Raw genomic sequence first — 22,087 nt, 5'->3', positions numbered from 1 at the left:
GTCACTGTATTTTTTCAGGAACTCTTATCTCTCTGGTCGTATTATACTATTCAAGCTGTCAGTCTCTGTAGCTTGCTCAGATCCAGTATTTAATATTTTTCTGTGCTTGTTGTGTAGACATTTTCCTGGAACCCTGCATCTCTTCCATCCCACTTCCAGGAGAGGATTCCTTCTTTGAAACTGTCTTCTGCAAGGATGCCTGGGTTCTGTTTTTTTAACTTCACGATTATTTTTACCCTTCACAATTTCTGATTTGATAAATCTTTTGATCATTCTAATGTTCCAATTCACAAAAGAATATTGCACAAATAGAATTGTGTGTCAACACAGGTGCCTCTTCTTTCTGAGTTCATAGAATCGTGAAATAATCCCGAGTTTGTGAGGACCCACAAGGATCATGGAATACAACTCCTGGCTCCACATAGGATCACCCAAAAAACAAACCTTGTGTCTGAGAGCAGAGCATTTTCCAAATGCGTCTTGAACTCCAGCAGGTTTGGTGCTGTGACCACTGCCCTGGGGAGCCTATTTCAGTATCCAACCACCCTCTTGGTGAAGAACCTTTTCCTGACCAGGAGAATATACGGCCTGACCCTCCCCTGTCACAGCTTCAGTAGTGTTTCAGGTGTTTCGTCTTGTATTTTTTAAAGCCTGGCTTTTGTAAACTTTGAATTAGTGGTCTGCATATGTTGTGCTGTATGTTGCTGTACACATACTTAACAAAACATTGCTAAGATAATAGATTTTTAGTCAACAGTTGCTTCCCCCTTTTGAGGGCATAATACCATTTCAGTGTGGAAATGTTAAGAACATCTAGCCTGATTTTCTGCGTGAGTGGAACGTTGCTGAAGAAATGGGTCTGAGAAGAAAGTTCCGTCTGCCAGATCTATTGAGTTTCTTTGAGACAGGTTTAAAGTTTATTCTCTGTCTCTACAGCAGACATCAGAGGCAGTTGTACAAAAAGAAGGGGTAGAAAAGCTGAATGCATCCATCTTAATCACCATTTTCTCTGGTGTCCCATGTCTGTACCTCTGGCAGGGTTCATGAGTTGGCCAGGTTATGTGTCAAGTGAGAACGGGAGTGAAATGAGTAGAAGGCAAGAAAGCAAGATTTTTATTCCTTTTTGTTCCTCTGGGACAAAGCTTGAGGCTTTTTCTGTATTGCCTCTATACATAATATTCAGTAATTCCTTTGACACTTTCTCAGCTAAACAATGTTTCCCATTGATACTTCCTCTGTTTATGAATATATTAATGCCACTACTACTATATTGAAAGCCAAATTCCTGTGCTAGATTCAACATTTCTATATTCTCATTTGTTTTAAACAGCCACTGTGGAATGCTATAATCCCAGAATGAACGAATGGAGCTATGTTGCAAAAATGAATGAACCGCACTATGGTCATGCTGGAACCGTGTATGGAGGTTTAATGTATATTTCAGGTAAATAATTAATCATGTCATTTCTATCAAACAATTACTTATTTAACTTTTTCTATTTCGTGGGAGACAATAGAATTAGTCTCTGGTCACAGTATGTTTGCTGTGATGTGAGTAGTGACACAACTTCATATGGAGCCAGTCAAATAACATATATACTGAGGAGTTTGAAAAAAAATATGTATATTATGTTATACATTATATAATAAATAACAGCTTTTAATTGCAAAGCAGTTATTCACTTCAGCTGTCAGAATACATTTTTTTGTAGCAACAGCACATACACTAATGTGGCAGTAGCCATTAAACACATCCTTGTTGATGCATTTTGGAAAACATTGGATATTTTAATCCTTTGAAGAAGACATCTACCTTTGCTAAGGCAGATAACACAAAGGGATAAGTTGTAATGTTAATCACAGTTTACAAATGACTGTATTTTCATTAGCCTTTCACTGTAGTATTCTTAGTCTTAAGTGTCACCTAGGTTATAGATTCATTCTGTTTTTTACCTAAACTGGGGAAGTGGGTTTTCTGAAAGCCTGGTATCTGCTCATCTTCTAAAGATTGTCTGTCAGTGATCTCTACTAGCTCTATTCAAACTTTATTTTTCTACCAGTGATGGAAAAGATCAGACCCCGCACCTATGATTTCGGCTCATTGTTCTAAATACTTACTTTTAGGTTAGCATCTGCTGTCATCCACAAGTATTGTCCTTTCTGTGATTGTAGAGAAGGTGAAAGGAAGACATAACCCTGTGTATGTTCTACTGCAGTTTTAAGGAATGTCCACTAATATCTAAGCTGAAATTCTGTGCAGGAGGTGGGCAAGACTGTTCAGCTGTAGACAACTGGTGGGGAGATCCACTGGAACTGGCTGATTCTCAGGATATTTTGAGTCGGGGAGTGGGGTGGCCTTGTGCCAGTAGAAAAGGAAGAATTTGTTTCAAAATTTACCTTTAAAGTACAGCTGCTTGCTTGTATTTCTGTGCCTAAATCCATCGAGCTAGCTTGTAATCACTGTTTTGCTATTTGTACTCTTTTTCTTCCCCTGCTCTGCTTGTTCTATTGCAGGAAGCACATGGATATGCTCCCTACTGTGGCTGTTCATATAGATGCTGTATACTTGCCACAGATTTTTCTTTTCCTCTGCCTCTCCCCTCAGTTATCCCCATGAGTCAAGACACTTAGGGGATGAAAATGTAAAGATCAGTCCTTTGTTGTTTCTTTGTCACTAGTTTCTTTATCATTAAGTTTTTCTTCAGAAAGCTCTGTGGTAAGGACCACTTAAAATGTAGTAACACTGAATCAAAAATTGAAATAAATGGATTCCTGTTTTCATGATGAAACAACCAGCAAACCAAACAAATGTTAAAAAAAAAAAAAAAAAGTTTTGCCAAAATGAAGCACGGGTAACAATTTTTTGTTCTTTTAATCTGCCAGTAGCATTTTATATAATGAAGCACTGTATAAGACGTCTCCTTTCTTTATTCAAATTTAAAGGAACAAGGTACATTAAAAATGTAATTTGAAATGGAATATGTATCTGATACTGAAGAATTTCTAAGGAAGACAGAATTCATTCACTAAAGTGTATGCTTTTGCTGCTTATTGGCTATTAGTGTAAGCACTATTCTAACGTGTCTTATTTCTTTAGGTGGAATTACACATGATACTTTTCAAAAGGAACTTATGTGTTTTGACCCTGACACAGACAAATGGACTCAGAAAGCTCCGATGACAACCGTCAGAGGTCTGCATTGCATGTGTACTGTAGGAGACAAGCTTTATGTTATTGGTGGAAATCACTTTAGAGGAACAAGTGATTATGATGATGTTCTAAGCTGTGAATATTATTCACCAACTCTAGACCAATGGACTCCAATTGCTGCCATGTTACGTGGGCAAAGTGATGTTGGGGTGGCTGTCTTTGAAAATAAAATCTATGTTGTTGGAGGATATTCTTGGAATAACCGGTGTATGGTGGAAATAGTTCAGAAATATGATCCAGAAAAAGATGAGTGGCATAAAGTATTTGACCTTCCAGAATCACTTGGTGGCATTCGAGCCTGCACTCTTACTGTTTTCCCACCAGAGGACAATACAGGGTCACCATCTAGAGAATCTCCTCTTTCAGCACCTTAGAAACATCCCTTGACTTACGATGTTGTAGTAACACCTTTGCACTGCATCATGGAGTCTATTATTTTTCTTCAGTAGTTTCTGTTAGGCTTAGCCTACAGCATTTGGTACAATTACTGGAAAAAAAAGACTTTGACATTATTTGTGCTGTTTGTCTGGCCTAGAATGTTTGTCAAGTGGTTAACAAAAAAAATGTACTCACATGAGCCAAATGTTTAACAAATGGGAAGATATTGTCTGTAAAATGTGTGAATTAGGTACGTTATTAATGTTGTGTATTGGGTGTGAGGTACCTTACAACTTAATTTGGAAGCCCAGTGAGTCACATTTGAAGACTTTGTATTGAACTCATTCTTTCACTAAATTTCATAATTAAAATCCATTTTCCTTTCATTTTTAACTGCAGATTACAAAGGGAGGTAGACTACATCAATGTTAGCTATGACAGAAGGTTGCCAAGGGGCCTGAGCTACCTCCCTCTTTTCACAGAGTATTTTTGACATATCTGTTTACCAACCTGACGTTGTGGGTTTGTTCAGAGCGTACAAAGTTTCTTAGGCAGAGGGGAGAAATAATTTAAAAATATTAGTACTATACAGGAATTGGACCTTGTAGAGGCTGAGGGTTTTTTATAACATGAGTGTTTTTCCTGAGTCAGTTGAGTGATGCTTCAAACACAAGATTTAAAATATTTGGGTATTTTTAATTCACGTCTTTTCAGGAATTGGCTTCCGCCTACATGGGGGCACACACTATATCAAATGGGAATTCAGTGCAGTTGTATATTCTGTTGTGCACCTGTACTGAATATAGTTAGATAAGGGCTAGAAACATTAACTTAAGCCACTGAATTTGACCGAAATTTTCCATCAGTTTAAATTTAATCTTTTTCTCCTTTGCTGTTGAGATAACTTGCATAATGTGTCCTCTGTATAGTCTCAGTTAATAAGGTTATTTAGCACAAAGTGCAGCTTCAGCAGGAGAGCTGCTTTTGCTCAGTGAACTTGGACTACCACATTTTACCTTCTTTTGTTCAATAAAACTTTTAACTGCAGTTATTCAGTCTAAGCTACCTCATTAATGTATTTGGTTTTCTTTCTCTGCCTCACTGTATCCAGGATACGCATTACGTATATCTGTGTGGGTAGATTAATTTGCTAGGAAACCAATGCAGAAACGATCGTGAATGGGTATTGTTGACCTACTTTTAAGAAACTATTTTGGCCTGATCTGTCCATTTTATTGCTAAGGACTAGAGAAAAACAAAACACAAAAATTTGTCTTAATTCTTTTCATGGAGAACTACTGCCTATGTATGCAGCAGTGCAAATTTTATGGAAATCTTTTATCTGCTCCAAAATACAGTGCACTGCTGACAAACTGTAGCTCTGTGTGCTTATATAAGGCTAATACCATCATGATTGTCCTAAACTTCCCATCGTGTTACAAGTGTTTTTCCTAACAAACATGGTTATAGAGGAAAATTGTTTAAATCAGCTTATTTTATTGTGCTACCTATTACCAATAACCACATAAAGCTTAATAGACGTATTGGGAGCATGCTGTTTGTATTTTGTCCCTGCTTGATGAATCAAGCAGCAGTATTATTACGGTGTCAGTTTTGGAAATACTGATATTTATTCTTTATCTAGTTTACCAGTTATGATCACTACCAAAACGTATGCATAAGCTCTAGGTTTAATAATTACTTTGGTTAAAATTGAAAGCAATTCTTTCTCTTCAGAAGAAAATCTTAATTCTGTGTAGCTGTGCAAGACCGTTGCAGGTGGAAGTGTTACACCAGTGGATGGATGTTCTTGGAGAATAGCCAGTCAAGATGAACACACTTGTCACCTTAAGAATACTTCAGATGCTGTGCAAAGTGCTAGATAGGAAAATGTTGCTCTGTCACTTAAGTATGCAAGTCACAGAAGTATGCGTTATATGCTACTGAATTTTTTTCCAAGTCAGATACAGGATTTTAGAGACTGACTTCAAATCCTCTGAAATCCAGATTCCAACTTATTCTATTTTATTAAACAGTAAAGTAGTTGAAGTAGTTGCAACTCCTCTTGGGTAATGTACAGTGTGCTGTCTGTATGCTGGGAATGAGGAGATGCACTCTTTAGAATTGGGTATCTTCACTGGTATTCTCCATTATGAAGAAGCTTTGGGTGGTTTCTCTCCATTAAGACATGGCTAGAGGTCAGGATGTCAAAGTTTTGTCTGAGCCTTGAGAATAACCCAGGAGCTGGTACATTGCTGCAATGTAGAGATTTATTTTTATTTTTTAGTGATGCATTATCTACTCAAAGCAGAGGATTTTTTTTGCACATAATTTTGTCATCAGTATTGGACACAGCATAGATTAAATGTAGTGCTTCAATAAAATCTTTAATCTTTGAATATTTTTATATCTCCCTCTGGATTAAAGTGTTCATAATGACATTAGTTAACATACTCACCAGGTGTGAAAAGCAAACATCAAAGATTTGCCGGAGACTGCAAACTGTTTTCTTCTGTAATGCAGTATGAAATGACTTTGCCTATTGAAAGCATCTTTCTTAACCACACCATAACAAACCCTTTGTCTCTGAATCCAGAGCTGCAGGTGTGCACATAGCTGTAGCATATGTTGTCTCCAAATTCAGTAGAGCTGTTTTTATGAAGAGTAAGCCCACTGTAGCGTCTAGTGCCAGCAGTGCCCAGATAATAAGCAGCCCCTTCTTTTCTCATAGATCTTGAATAATTCTATTTTGTAGTTATAGTACCTAAATTAGAAAAGCATCTGGATAAAAAGCAATTAGTAGCTATTTGATGTGAATGTGAATAAGACTACCTCAATGTGCTGGCTGGGAGAACCACTGGAGCTGTCTACCCTGTCTTTATTATGTCAGATCCACATTACAATCTCATTACAATCTTGGAATTCATTTGGACTTTTTTTTTGGTTCCCAATTAGCAGCAAATGCCAGAAGTGCTCTCTTCCATCCAGAGCTCATCAAAAGATCTGGTTGATATTCTTGCAAAGAAACACGGTACTTTGAACAACTCAAGACATTCAAGATGACATTTCCCATGTGTAATGTATTGAAATAAGACAAGTGATGGGAAGAGAAAACGGAAAACCCAAGGAAAGCTTACAGAGCAGTTTCTTTGCAAAGTTCATTCTATTCTAACTGTTATTACTACTTAACTTCCAGCTGATAATTACTGCATCTTTGCATTGGTGTTTGACTGCTGACTACTAGTTTTTTTTAATTCTTTTGTTTTGTAGCTGGCATCTCTTGCTCCTAACCAGAATTGATAAAGCTGAAGCTTTTCTCCCTTGGTGTGAGGACCACATCACAAGAAATAGTCTGCTGGCATGTAATATTTTTTGATAAATGTAATCATAATTTAGCTTATGTGTACTTGGAAATCAGTTATATGAACAGGTTTAACCTAGTAAAAAGGTGCATACTGGTTGAAGGAGTAATGCCTCTCCCATTTTTTAATTGCTTGCACCTTATGTGGCATTTTAGTCTGTGTGTAGTAATAGATTATCCAGAGATCTAAAGAGGAAGACTTTCTTATGTAGCACTTTATGATTTCCATGCTCTGTGTAGGTGTTACTTGCATGGTATATGTAACTTCTCAGATTTTTGTGTGTGTGCGTTTTAGTTAAGCCAAAATGTGAATGATTATTCCTTTGCATGTAGATAAGGGCAGAGAAGTCTTGAAATGCAGAGTTATGTATGCTTTGCTTAATAATGAAGTTCTTTGGTCTCATTACTGTTGCAGGATCTTTGATAACTGATAAAAGGTGATCACGGTTTTGAAAACAAATGAGGGAACTGGGATGACTTCACTGACTGGCGTTGGTTCATAGGTTCATAGGTTCCGGTCTCACACTCTGAACTTTTCTCAGCCTGTAGGCTCTATCTTTTGCTGTCCAGCTCTGGTGGGCTTGCTATTTACCTGTTCAGGGTAAAACACAATGGGATTTGTTCCACAACATATCTTACCTATTAAAACAACATGGCAAGTTTTTGTCAGGAATTCCAATAATGGTAGGATAGGCAGGAGTTTTCCAGAGTTGCTTAGTGACCAAGCAGTTTGTAGATGAAAGCCCAGATAACCTGGGAGTAATGCTAAGCAGGACCCATGCATGGTTGACATTCCAGAAGGGATAATATGGACTGGGGATTTCCTCTTCCTGTGTGTATTATTTATGATCCTAAATGTTTTTTCTTCATCTTTGGGAGTATTTATTGCTGCTGTTTGGGTTTTTCACTTTATTCGTTAAATGAGTAACGGTTCTGTGAACTTGGAGCAGGAGTGAGAGGTTCCACTCCTTACAAACTACATGTCATCAGACTATCCACATAATCATTAAAAAGTTTTCTATTCAGGGCTCTGTTTCTTATCCATTTTGAAGTATTCCGTTTGTAATGTGAAAAAATCTCAAATTAAAATGTTTGGGACTGGAAACACACAAAGCTAGTTTGAGGAGTAAAACTCTAATTGTAGGCAGAAAACATTTTTTTTTTAGAGTTGGCATGGTTCAGAGGTTTATTTTGGACAATGAACTCTCTCAGGCTGTCTGGAATTATTTTAAATAATTTTAAGTTGGCTTAGGTGAACCAGACCTCACTTGTTCATACCTGCTTGCACTCTTGACAGGGCTATATCGCTATGTGGCCAGTGGATGTTCTCCCTTAACTGCAACATTCTACACTAGCTGGGATCTGTTATTTCTGGGCAAGTGTAAAAGAACCTATCCCATCTTCCATACTGGCTGTTGGTTGATTTCAGGTAAAAACAAAGAACTTCTTGCTTGGCCATTGCTTCTGCCCTTTCTCTCTTCTGTGCCCATATGAAAATTTTAGGCAGGAGGTTCAGAACTTCGTCATTCTTTCCAGACCTCAGTGGAGAGCAAGCCTATTTACACTCAGCTGTCTGCACAACATGGTAGCAAAAAACTGTAGGAACATTTCAGATTTTAAATGCTAACTCTCATAAATGCTAACTCTCAGAACAGTATCAACGAGTTAAGGAAAAACTTAAAATCAGTCCATGTTAATGTGTTCCCAGTTATTGTTCCAAAATACTTGGCCTTTGTTATATTAACAGCTTTGTCTTTACTTCCCTTGTTAAACATCTCTAAAAAAAAAAAAAAAATAATAAAAAGCTTTCTGTTTTCATTTCATTGCTTGTAACCTCTTAGAAGTGTGGAAATAACTTTCCTTACGGATTTTATCCACAAAAATAAACACCACTGATCACTTGACTCCACTTCCCATGTTTCTTACGTAGTGCCTGTCAGTCTACCATTCCAGATTTCTCATAACCACTACAATTTTCACCACTGGCTTTTTACAGCTTTCCATATCATTACAAAGTCATGCAACTCCTGCTAATGGGTGCAGGTTCCCATGCTGCATCATTACATGTGGTAAAGATGGGTCCTCCCTTTTCTTAGCAACAGAATACATCTGAAAAAAAAGTACTTTGTTGCTGTGGGGAACAGATCTACCCTGGATCAGACATTCAAATGCAAATTATTATAGCCTGTGCTTTCTAACTTTTTTCAGTTCTGAGCATTTTAGTCTTTCAGATAATTCTGCAAATAATGCCTATGTAGCTCTTTTTTAAAAAAATAATGTATATGCCTTGCTAATAGGTGGGTAGAGCAATAGCTTGTGAGGTTTACTCAGTCTGCCTGTAAGGCTCCCTTTTTGCCCACAAAGAGTTGCTGAGAGTGATGCTCTCCCAGCTTCAAAGGAACAAGAACCTGCATTAGGGACAGGAAAACTGAACTTGGAAGGAAAATCAAAGCAGCTTCTTACTTGCAGTTAAGAAAGAAAAGTCAACATCTGAATTTGGAAGCCCATCTTTCTAGAAAGAAAAGGGAGAGTTGCTCTCCTTTAGACATGTTCAGGATATTAACGATGAAAAGATTGTTGTTGTAGCTAAAGACAAGTAAATCCCTATGTCTGTCCCTGTAAGAGACGGATTGATTCTGTTGATATGCTACACTATTAACACTTGACTGTATTTGTGATGTCTCAAGTTCTCAAGTATAACAAATGCCTCACTTTTCTGCAGTGATCACATGGATGAAGCTCTAGTCCCCATGAGCCAGTTTTCTTTATAGTCAATTTTGAATAACGTTTTAAAGTTATATAGAAAATAAGGGGATATACATTTTTTGTAACCATTTTTTAAAGCCGGTTTCTGCTACTACTATAACATTGCATTTAGCTGAACCTTTCAAAGGCAAGATGAAAGGTCAGATCTTGGTTCATCATTCAGGGTTTTGTTTTTTTGCATTGCTGCTTTTTGTTTTTGCTGTGGAGAGTTTTAAGGTTCATCCTTAATTTTAATATTTCATCCTGTGGCAAGAAGAAATGAAGGAAACATCAGATGCCAACTGGATTATAGTATATGCTGTCAGCAGCTCTGCAATTTGAGACAATTTTATGATTTACAATCCTGTCAAATTTATCTTGTTTAATAACCCACAAGGTTTCCATTTGGCCTGCAGTGACACAGTGCTGGGAAAGTAAAAAAAAATCAAACATTTTTGCATTATTCGCAGAGCAGTGGCTTTTGTTATATGCGGTGGAATAACAATGCACACTTGTCTGCACTGAGGCAGCAAGGCTTAAATCCCAGCCCTGTGCACCTGCCTTGAGGACATATCTGCTCTCCTCAGTGGGAACAGCTGCATAATGCCAGCAACCATTGTGCACCCGCCTCTTCCTCGGGTGAGACTCCAGCCTCAGCCCTGGCAAACTGGAGGTCACTGGAGGGATTGGGAGTATAGGATGCCACAGTGCCAGCTGTGCCTCTGGTGCTTTCTGAGCAAGGATGAGCAGGGCTCATACTATGTCTCCTATGAAGAGGGGGGGAAGCCCTGGAAATCTCTTCATCCAACAGGAATAAAGAAAAATTTTATTTATTAGTCTTTGATAGTTCATAGGAATTATTTGAATCTTGGCTCTCCAAAATGTAGGGTGAACTTCAGGTGCAGTGATTGCAAGTAGAGGTCATTGTTAGAGGATTTATAGACAAACCCACTCTGTTTTTGCACTTTACAGTCACTGCTTTTGGAGGGGGTTAATTCTGCCCAGTCTTTAAATATTTCACATGCATTTTGTATTATTCCAGGCATGCTGGGACATGTAGAGGCTAGGCAATTAGGAATGTGACTGTGACCTCCTCGTATCGCCAAGCATACGTCCTGTTCTTAATGTTGCTGATGAGGAGAAAAAAAAAATTCTGCAGCCCTCGTTGCTCTCCCCCTCCTTACTTTCTCTCCAAAGAAAGCCTATCCTATTTGTAAACATACATTTTCATTGGATGGGGCATTAAAGCTGGGAGCTCTAACTAGAGCTCCTCATTTTTGCTGCCTATTCCAAATCAAGATGAACTTTTTAGTCTTCTGTTAACACCATGTGGCATAAGAAGCTATGGTGTTTGATAAAGAGCTGCATCCTGCAGCTTAGGGTTACTCCAGAAAATGCAGTTCTTAAGGAATCACGTTTCACTTTCCTATTCCATATTTATACTTGTATAAATATGGACTTTCCGGAATGTGAATAATTTGATAGAGATGACGTGTGTCATACGGTCTCTGGGACAAATTCCAGGTTCTTTAACAGTACACTGGCTGAAAGGAAATGAAATAGTTACAATTTTGAACAGTATATAAAATCAGTCTGTCAATAGGCAAGCAACTTTAAAAAAAAAATAAAATAAAAAATTGCAGGACTTACCTCTTATAGGGGCCCCTGGTCTTGAGTCTTCTCCACCTCATGCTCCACATAGAACTGGCTTTGCAATATCTAACCGTTAAACCCTCTGTTCATCTTATTCCTGGCCACAGAAATGAGTTAAGTAGAGGAATGCTTGATGTGATACAAGAATGAAAGCTAATAGTGAAGATAAATCTCTATAGTACTAAAACTAGCTAGCACAATGTGTACTGAGAGTGAGGGGAGAAAAATTGTTGGAAGAAGCCACAAATGTTGTAATCGGAGGGCAAAACCAGTGCATGGAGAGCAGGAGCATCATGCACCTCCAGTGATCTGTGACTTCCCAACAGGGTGGCTCTTCAACTTTACACTAAAAAGCACTGTTATCTGTTTGAGATCTAGTGAGAGCAGGTCTGGGTCTTGGAGGGGCACTGTTGGCCCTGGATGTCCACAAGCTGCGTTCAAGGACTGTCACAGTAGGAGGATGTAATGCATCTGCATTTCCTTAACTCTCTTATTTGCTAAAGGAAGACCTTTCCCTTTCTTGCACCTTTTCTAAGCCACCTGGAAAGTTTGTGGTTCCCTTATGTATAAAAAAATTTGCTGTGCTCTTGATGCATGTTAGGGTTTGAAGAACTTGTTTTCTTTGTCTGTTTATTCTCAACAGCCCTACACTGTCAAGTAGCTGTACTGACCACACACAGAAAGGATGGGAGAACCTTATTAGGTGGTTTTATGAGAGCAGTTCTTGAATTGGTGCAAGTAACCAAGTAACTGGGTTCATTGCACGAGTAACTGAGTGAAGGTCTGGTGTAGTACAGACTAAATGCCTAACGCAGTACAAGATGCCCTTCCTGTCTCTGAGACATCACTCTTGAGCATGGGAGGCAGTTGCAACCCAGCTAGGCTTCAGCTGTGTTGAAACAGCACTGCCGTGCAAGGGGTATGAGGACTTCCATGCCTTCCAGATGAGTAACAAAAAATCCTGCTCAAAAAAACATGGTGGCATCTCAGCTAGCTATACTCTGAGCCAGGAGTTGTTCATCCCTTCTTTATTTTTTGTTTTGCTTTGAGAAAATAAAGCATGCAATGTGAAGACCATAGTAAGTGAGACCCTGTGTTTCTGGATTTCCTAACGCTTGAGATACTCATTTGGGTTTATTAGGTGATTTCTTTGTTTTTCCTATTACTTGTTGCTACCCTTTTGTTTGTAAAAATACGCAGATGACCTTACGTACGACAGCTCAGAATATTGGAGGGGAGTGTTTCACCACAGGCACCTCCGCTTCTGCAGATCAGAGCAGTTGTGGCAGCCTGCGGTACCCATGGCACAGGTTCCTGTTACCATGGCATTACAGATGTGGCATCAAGGAGAAGGTCACCAGTGCACAAGCTGAACTGCAGTAATTATTTTAGTAACTCTGCTAGCAGTAGTGGAATTGAACTGAAAGTGTTTCTGACTGAAAGGGTCAAGCTACAAAAAGCTGTCTACTTCTTCTCTACTATTCATAAGCAACTGGGTTTCCTCCTAAATGCAGTCAATTTTGAAACCTCACCTTGTATGGAGTTGTAGGAGTTAATGTACGTCTCTAGTTTCAGAAGAATACTTTGACACTCGTAAGTACATTGAAGCGTGCAAAGTAGCTTGCAGTCCTGTTGCGTGTCTTCTGCTGTGCTGTCTGCTCTGTATTCAGGCTGGCTTGTCTTGCTAATCACATCACATCTGTCAGCTGTCTGTGGGTAGAAACAAACTGTAAACAAGCTGTCAAGGTAGAGTAGGATAATTGTTTAAAAAAAGGGGGGGGGAACGACAAAAAATCAGACCACCTTGAATGGCTAAATAGAAAAATTGAGTGACTGAATAGCAACTAAATGTTCTTTTTCTTCTACTTTTAGTGCTTGTTCCATCATAGATGATAGCTTTTACTTCAACATGTGGTTGTAAAAATATTCACCGCACTGGGCAAATATATGGCAATGCCGGCCCTGGTCCTCCTCATTGCCTGTAGAAAATGCTTTACCACTTCCAAGCAATCTTCCGTCTTTGCTTTCCATCATTAAGACACTGCAGAGGTGCAGTAGTTTACAGTGACAACTTGTTCTTAGAAAATGTACATGTGCATGAGCCATTTCACCAGCAGTGTTTGTACTGTTCAGACCTTTCAAACTGCCTGACACCTTTGTGCTTCATTTACCAGGTCTGCATAATAGGAGGACTCTAGTAATGCAATCACATACAATGTAAGGCCAAATGTATTCTTTAACCACACGAAGAAGCTTTACAGTTTACTTGCTCAATAAAAGTAACTTTGGTTACTTGTTAGAATATGTCAGCAGTAATCAGGTGCTCATATCTGAGTAACTTGATAAACATCAAGGATGTAACAAGGAAACTCCTTTCCCTCAGTTGAAAAAGGTGTTAATACTCAGATGCAATGTTGTATGTTCATTTAAGGGTCATTTTCCTTCCATCCCTAGTGAATGGTATGGTACAATTTGAGATGTTTTTGTGGGGATAATAAATCAGATCTACATGTCTTGAAAAGCTATTTCAAGCAATATAAGGCTCAAAAAAAAAAATAATCTGGAGTGTATTCCTTGCATTACTACAGGCATAGGGTGGTGTGAGTTTTGTTTGTGGCTAAGCGGTGAAGGAAATTTTCTTTTTCTAAACCAAAACAATATGATAAAATTACTGGTAAAATGAGACTTTTTATGAAAACTACCATGATTTTAAAGCAACTTCAGTAAAAGTATTGCTTACCTTTTAGCCTGTTTGATGGATTCCTAGAATTTTACTGCTTAAAGAAAGTGGTGAAGCCTGTGGAAGCACTCAGTGCATGCCATGTTGCAAGGTTGCCTTGGTACCCTGTAGCTTCAACTCTCTCCTGTAGCTCAGCTTTCCTGAAGCAAAACGAGCATCCTATTTGCAGTATGGCTTGCTGCTGGTGTGCTCAGCATTGTCTCTCACAGCCTCCGTGTCTGTCTGTTAGAGGGGCCAGATTCAGCACTGATCCACCTGGCGGCATTGGCCTGCTTCAGTTGTTGCTTGCTGCTCCTTGCTCAGCCATGCTATTTGAATGGGTGATCTCCAAACTAGCCGCCCTTTGGGAACTCTGAAAATTACTGTGGTCACTTCATTTCCTCAATACAGAAACTAAATGAAGCAGAGAAGGCAAACAAGCTCTTGCATGCAAAGTGGTTTTTGCTGTCTAACCAGATCCGCAGATAGGCCTAGTGCCAGATAAAATCTGAAAGTCTGGCCTTCATTTTTTTTTGTTTTTGTGTTTTTTTTGTTGTTGTTGCTGTTGTTGTCTTGTTTTTGGTGGTGGTGGTTTTTTGTTTTTGTTTGTTTTTACCCCCAAAGCATTGCCATGCATTTCAAGAAGCATTATTACATCTCTTCACTGATGGGTAGTCTGTTATGACAATAAAAATAAACCTGTGGCTGTGATTGGTTTTGTCTTCCTGATGTTATTTTTCATGGTAACTAGCTGTTTTCTCGCTTGCCCATACATCGTCTGAACAAACAAATAGGTTTTGTTGCTGGTAAATATGAGGGAACAGACCTTGAGGGACAGGGGAAGGGCAGGTATTGATTTATGCAATAGTCAAGCCCCAGCCATTATGTAACAGTGGGGTGCCCTGACCAGCATACTTCATAGGAGGTACTCGATATAGTCTTATATAGTATTTTTAACAAGAGGACAAACTAACGAGACCACCAACAGGAGACATGGTCACATTAAATATTGCTATTAATTTACAGACATTTTGCAAAGATTAGACATTGTAAAACTAGTACTCTTTCCAAGTAGGATAAGTATCACTGAAATTATATGTAATTGTCCACTCTAGACTTTTATGTCTTTTAGTATGTCTAGCCATGCTATTAGTGACTTATGTAAGGAAAAGCCTGCTGTGACCTTACAATACACAAACCTCTAGACAAGACCCTCTCCATCCTTCTCTCAGGACAGTCTGTTGTGCAGGAATAAAGGCTTAGCATAAAAGAAAATTACTTGTAGCTGTACCAGCGGGGGGTATGGGGGGTGGAAGCCTATTTCTATGTGTAAAAGAGCCCTTGAGGCTGATGGTCTTCGAGTGGCTGGATGGGTCTGGTGGCATGGGGCCCCTTGAGCTCTGCATCTGACCTACTTTTGAGAAAGCTGTGAAGCTGCCTTTGTGGAAATGGACCTGCTCTGAGGCTAGGAGGTTTCAGAAAGAGTACTGATGGGAATTAAAATGCTTCCTTTAAAATAATTAAACCCCAAGGTTTAGCAGTAACTGCAAAATGGGTTAATTCCCAATTGGAGTTGCCTCTCAGTTGCCTGACCTCTTGAGAGCTGATCTGCAGAGCTTCCGCCAAACTGCACTAAATGAACTCCTGATGGCTTTTCTCCTCCAGCAGGATTAAAACTGCTGTCCCCAAATAAAAGCTGTCTTTTTCATGTAACAAGTGAAGTAGCAAGACTCACTTGTGTGGGAAAGCATGCTGATCAGATGACTCATCACCCTGGTTGGTGAAAATGATCCCTGAGGCCTGCTTACAAATGCTAAGCAATGACAAGCGCACCCGTCTGAAGCAAAATGACCACCAGAACCCTGAGGCATGCCTAAGAGTGAGACCTCAGGGTCACAGCTGGTCCCTGAGCAAAAAGCTTTGCCCTCTGAGTCCCTGTCCTTGGGGGGAGATGCTGCAATGAAAGCTGTTCCCCAGACTGTTATGTTTTCCAGCTCTCATCTGTGTGGGTAACACCTGTGAATGCGTACAGGAGTTGCTGATGGCCAGCACTGTAACAGCAGCACCCACCCAGTAACAATCTGCAGCCTGCAGCTGCCCAGCTTGTGTGCATGGGGGCCCCAGCCTGCACACGCTTGCATGTGGAGCATTGCTGCTCCAACAGCAGCTCCATGTCAATGACCAGCGTGCTCCATGTACACAATGAATCCCACGTGTGTCCCTGTCACTCTTCCCTGACAGTGGCAGGGACTGAGCATTTGCATGAGCGGAAAACCCTTGTCCTTGTATGCTATGGAAGAGCCTGGTCTGGTATCTGTTTCTCTGCAGAGAATTGAGCTGCTCAAAATGGGATGCATGTTTCTGGGGTGCTTGTGCCCTGCTGCTTGTCTTCACCTGTATCTCACCTGAGTTACAGCCAATATGCCCCTCTGATGCAGAAATTTTCCCTCTTCCTCTGGGCAGCGGCTGGCAGGCTGGGTGCCCTGTCCGTGGAGGGAGCAAGAGCCCAGTGTCCACCTGGGGCTGGGAGCAAGAATAGAACAGTGTGAGTGCATCCCCAGCATGGCTCACTCAAGGCAGCAAGCCTGCAGCTGCAGTCATGATGTGCACAAGCAAAGGGAGCAAAGTCACTGGGAGCACAAGTTATAAATATCACAGAATCACAGAATGGTTGAAGTTGGAAAGGATCTCTAGAGTTCATGTGGTCCAACAGGTAAACTCAATATTTTTTGGAGGACAAAGTTTACTTTATGTAATTGCTGGTAAGTAGCAGCACTGTGTTAGTTCCTTGTGTCTGACTAGAGGCAGGCCTGTTCTCTCTGGCTGGTTACCTGGATAAAGCATGGAGCTTTAGCAGGAAAGACAATGAAAGCACCTGAAGTGCCCAAGTTGCTCTCTGCAAAGCCTCGTCGATGCATGCTACAACAAGAAAATTCCAGCGATCCTCCAGCTCAAGAAATACTGATAGGATCTCCCTGCAGAAACTGCTGTTGTCATTCATCCATCACCTGATAGCATTTTGCTAAGAAAATACTAATTCTCCTCCTCCAGGCGAGGAGCCCAGAGCATATGAGAGGGGGTGGGTGAGCGGGGTCACCAGCAACCTTGAGGGGAGCTGACCTGGCCACAGGGCTCAGCACAGCTTGGAAAGACTGAGTCTGTTTTGACTGGGAAGGAAATTACAAGACATACTAGAGGTCTAAAAATGTGAAGGAAAAGGGAATACAGCAACAGGAGCAAGGGGGTATTCAGTGAAAGGTGAAGTTGTTCAGGGAGAGAAGGGACTTTTGTATTGCTCCAATTAGGCATCATGTTCACGGGTGTGCACTGCCTGTGTCCCGGGATGCTCCCTGTCTGGCACAGCACCAGCTCCCAGGTCATATTTCAGAGGGTGCTGATGATGTGGGATTGCTGATAGTCATGTCAGCAGTGCTTGGGAGGGTGGCAGCTGTGCTCAGTCACAGGGGCACAGAGGACAGGCTGCGGTCCCAGTATACGACTGGGAGCGGAGCTCTCTGGTTCCTTTGGGTCTTTGCATTTGCTGTGGTTGTGACTGTCAAAATTCATGTCATAATGAGGTTCTCATACAGAACAAAAAGTGGTATTAAATAAAACTAATAAATGTCAAAATCCATGTAAGAGATAAAGATTAGTCATTACTTACATGCAGCATAGCACCCCCAGAACTGTAATTTCCAATTTTGTCTTCTCTGGCTGGCCACAGATATGAATTCATTCAAATAGCAAGCAAAGAATTAAGTGTTAATTTAACAACAACAAGAACAAAAACTACTAAGGAATTAGACTAGATTCTTAAATTAAATACAAACCTGTAACAAGGCTCCTTCTGAATGTCCTTACACTTTCTCCTTGACAATTCTCTGCAGTAATAAAACAAAATGCTATCAGGTGTCTGGCAAAGTGCTAAAGCAGTATCCCCTCGCAGCAGGATAGAATTGTGCTGATTTTTATAATGTTTTTGTTTTCTGAATAAAGTTGAAAATTTCAGTTTGACTTCTTGCTTGTGCTGCAGTTGTTTTACTGAGCGTGGCTCAAGCCAGGAACAGCTGAAACTGCTGGCACAAGGAGGTGGGTTCCAGGCATGGCCTGGGCTGAATGTCATCCTTCTTCAGCCACAAAGGCTATACTCAACAGCAAGGTATTGAGGCTTGCCTATCAAATTTTAAATAGAGCTCTGGTTTTAAAAGGCCTTTCTCTAAAGGAGCATCCGATCATGCTCCATAATTAAAGATCGCAGTCCAGCCGTCTCTGCCTGCAAAGGGGGAAGACAGCCCCGTGCGCCTCTACTCACTCCTCTCTTACCTTCCTGCCTTGGCAGGGAGACTTCAGAGACCTGTCACAAAGGAGATAAGGACAGAAGCAAATTAAGATTTAGGAATTTCTTCTGGGACTTTTCTAGGCAAAAGGAGGTCTTTAATTGGTTTTCTATTCTGCAGCAGCCAAAGCTCTTTAATTAGGTTTTACATCTTTCTCTGCTATTGCTTTCCTTTTCTATGTTCACCCACTGTGATTTGGGCTTCTTTAAACAGATAATAATTTAACATTTGTCTTTGTTTTAAAAAAAAATCAATCTGCTGACTAGCATGTAGTCACTAAAAATAGCGACTGAATTGTTGAAACTTAAGCCTGTTAAAGACAATATTTTAGTCGGATGGATTTAGCTATTATATTTAGATTATCTGATAAATATAGTATTAAAAGCCTCCGAGCTTGATTCTTTTTTGTTTGTTTGTTTTGTTTTCCTTGTGTTCTTTAGTTAGTGAACTGTCTTTAAAGTTTTCAGTTGGAGTTCATAATATCTACTCACTTTCCCAATTCAAATTTGTTTATTTTTTTAATAACTTTACAAATAGCCTGCCTTGCAAAACTGCTGTGGCATTGACAGCTTACTGAGTTAATTTTGGTACATGTGAAACTCAGATGCCATCCAACCTCATTGGTTTCACAGCCTTTTCTTCTGGTCAATGGAAGCAGGATCCCACCTGTATGGCCAGGAGAGGTCTGTGAAGGGACCTTTCTTTAAAAAAAAATAAAAATAAAAATCTTCTATAATATTTATTTAATGCAGCCCCAACTCTACAGAGCAATGATAGATCAGTCCAACAGATGCCGGCTTTGGTCCAGTCAGGCCTGTAGATGACCACCAATATTCGTTCTCTGTATCTCGTGCCTGGGGCAATGCAGCCTTCGGGAAGTAGGAGGTGAGCCCTGACACCTTTCAGAGTCAGTGAAAGCGGTCCTTGGAAGACAGGTCCTTCCCTGTCTCGGGAAGATTAGGAATTGAACCAAAATTGCTTCAATACTCTGGTAATAGTCCACGTGGTGGATTATTATTCATGTCCAGACAGTAGACTTGTTAAAATCAAACAAAAGAAGTGAGGAGTCATGCTGTCATTCACCTTAATGTCAATAAAGAAACGCTTAGGACTAAATTATTTCCTGGGTATTTCCATTGATTTAACTGGAATTACTAAGATTGATTGTTGCCGTGTTATACTGCAGATTGTCATGAAAAAACTTTATCAGTATGTATGGAGATTTGTCTCTGTATAATGATTTACTCTATCATCAAAAATTGTTTTTACACCCAAAACCTGCAGTGGTTTTGGAAGTCACATTTATCCCTGTACTCACACTTGCATTTGGATGACACAGTGATGCATCTCAGCAGTGCAGTGTTTCTTAGTCATCGTGGTACAGGCAGAAAACGGGGGAGAATGCATGGGTGGTGACAAGTCCAGAGGAGATGCTGGGGGACAGCACTGTCTGATGGATGTGCATCATGCCCTGCCTGGGGGAACATCACTTGTCTTCAGCTGGAGGATGCTGCATCAACCTGGGCAAAGGCACAGCTGCCAGCACCTCTCTGGTGCCAGCCACAGACATGGCTGGTGCTGTTTTCTTCCCAGCAACCAGCGGTGCCATTTTGGTAACTCTTCCAGTCCCCCCTGCTTGTACACAACCATAGGGACCTTTTGGTCGTGGGTCCCCTGTGCTGCACATGTATCCCCTGTATCTGTGCAGTTCCCAGATGTGCAAGGCAGGAGGTTAATCCTGATTACAATAAGGACTTATGCTAATAAATAAATTATAATATAGGGGCTTTATCCAGGGGAAGGGAAAAACCTAAATATGTGGTCAAACCGCATTAGTTCCACCATTTAAAATTATTATTATTATATCTGTGTGCGGAGAGGTTGCTGTTTTTGCTGGTAATTACCAGAAAGAAAGCCCCATTTGCATGAACCTGGGTGCCGTAAGCTCTGAAGGGAGATGCTGCTGCTGCTGGCTTGAGGAGTGGCCAGGTCCTCGTGCATTAACACTAATTGATGCTAAGTTGGATAGTAAATTGCTGTTCGTTAGTCAACAGCTGCAGCCATACAGTTTGTTCCAGCCTCTCCCAGGGTTCTGTTCCCTGTGCTTTCTGCTGGGTTTTCTTTCAAGACATCCCTAGCTCAGTGCTGCTCCCTGCAATGGGGGCAGACCTGTGTCCCTGCTGCTGCCCCAAGCCTCTCCCTTGGGACTGCTCTGAAGTTCAAAGTAATTAGCTGGGCAGGTAGATTTCCTCAGACAAGGTTAACAAATTCAGTGCACTGAGAAATCAGGGAGTTTTGCTTTCTACACTGGGAAGTGTTTCTAGAAGAGTGGATGCTCAGCAAAATCTGTTGCTCAATGCTGACTCTACAGCTGGTCCAAAATAACAGTAATTTTTTCCGTAGATATTTATAAAACCTTCTTTGTGATTAAGAATCCTTTGGAAATACTTCCATTAGTTTCTGTTTATGTGCTGCCTTCTAATATTTTTTCTTTTGGCCTTCTTTGAAGATCATGGTGTTTTCAGTTTAAAAATTCAATGTGAGAGAGTGAAAAATGTCACTTTTTTTTTTTTCCTGTGTAAACTGCAGTTTCTGATGAGCAGGACCCCTCTATCAGATGTGTGCATCAGTGAGAGGGGCTGGGTGGCTCTGCCTGCCCCTGAAGGAGCTGGCGGTACCAGTTGCCCCAGCAAGCTTGCACCTGAGATTTGGTCCTTGATCCACAGCTTATTGGGGTGCAGAGATGTCTCAGCTCTTAATAAGCCACTGTTTGTCTCAGCAGACACTATCAGGTAAATGGAGTGTGAAGGCATAATGACTCTGGCATAAATGGGAGAACATTAAAATTAATGCAGTTTGTTGATGTAATTGGTATCTCGTTAGGGTGAGTGCTCAGCTTGCCTCACTGCAGTGCCATGGTCTGGAAGCTGCCCTGGCCAAGACTTCCCGGTGCTGGTTCCCAGGGCTGGCAGACTCAGCCCTGGGGTGCCTGTCCTGGCACCCAGCCCTCCTGCCACTCATGCTCCCCTGCACCTCACTAGTCCTGGCTGAGCTGAGGAAATCCTACAACCATTGCAGCTGGCTCTGCACCAGCTGAGTCTTTGCTGGTACTTGCTGTGGAGTAGAGCCCTTGCAGACACAAGCTTCAGCAGCTGGAGTTATAAAATGCCTTTTTTCCTCCACTGCTTCATTATTTAGACATGAAATTTTTCTCAGAGGCAAACGGGAGCAGCTCATGCTCCGTGTCCTGCACATCTACTTGCACAGAGGAGTTCAAATACCATCTGGGCCCCCAGGCTTAGCACAGCACAGGCAGCAGAGATAAGCCAGTGATACACCAACTGCGCTGGGCAGGTTAGCATGGCATCAGTGTGGATAATAAATGCTAAGTCACGTGCTTTGAAGGCACTTCAGAAGCAATACTGATGGCTCTTCAAGAGGGATGATATTGGCGGAGTGGCTTTTGATTTGTTCCTGGCCCAAATGTCTATCCTCTTCAGCATGGTGGTAGAAATTGCTTCATTATAAACTATTTCACAGCAGCAGACCTCAAAAGTTTCTGAATTAGAAGCAAATTGCATCGTTGATTACAGTTTTTTCAGATCTCCATTCTTTAGGAGATGAAATGTTTTTTTTTTATTGCTTCCCTTCCCAGAGGTATGGGACAGTAATTACCAGCCTAA

The 22,087-nt window shown here is 40.7% G+C and overlaps 1 protein-coding gene and 1 long non-coding RNA gene across 16 annotated transcripts in view; one reads left to right on the top strand and one right to left on the bottom strand.

Moving 5' to 3' along the window:
- KLHL13 (kelch like family member 13) overlaps nt 1–4,636 on the top strand; it is a 78,239-nt gene extending 73,603 nt beyond the window's left edge. For all 15 annotated transcript variants that reach the window (XM_035541690.2, XM_050713396.1, XM_035541686.2 and 12 more), the window contains 2 exons: nt 1,331–1,444; nt 3,098–4,636. In XM_035541690.2, the coding sequence (XP_035397583.1) occupies nt 1,331–1,444; nt 3,098–3,585 (602 nt within the window). In that variant the 3' untranslated portion in view covers nt 3,586–4,636. The remainder of the gene's footprint in view (nt 1–1,330; nt 1,445–3,097) is intronic.
- Nucleotides 4,637–4,781: 145 nt separating this feature from the next.
- Nucleotides 4,782–14,641, bottom strand: LOC118245478 (uncharacterized). Its single transcript, XR_004777869.2, has 4 exons — nt 14,089–14,641; nt 12,881–13,058; nt 11,346–11,445; nt 4,782–7,542 (listed from the first exon to the last, which is right to left on the bottom strand). It is a non-coding gene; the product is annotated as an uncharacterized LOC118245478 (long non-coding RNA).
- Nucleotides 14,642–22,087: the final 7,446 nt, after the last annotated feature.

The sequence above is a fragment of the Cygnus atratus genome, chromosome 13 (assembly GCF_013377495.2).
Source record: "Cygnus atratus isolate AKBS03 ecotype Queensland, Australia chromosome 13, CAtr_DNAZoo_HiC_assembly, whole genome shotgun sequence".
Lineage (NCBI taxonomy): Eukaryota > Metazoa > Chordata > Aves > Anseriformes > Anatidae > Cygnus > Cygnus atratus.
The sequence above is the reverse complement of the archived record's forward strand: the minus strand, read 5'-3'. Positions and strand labels throughout refer to the sequence as shown.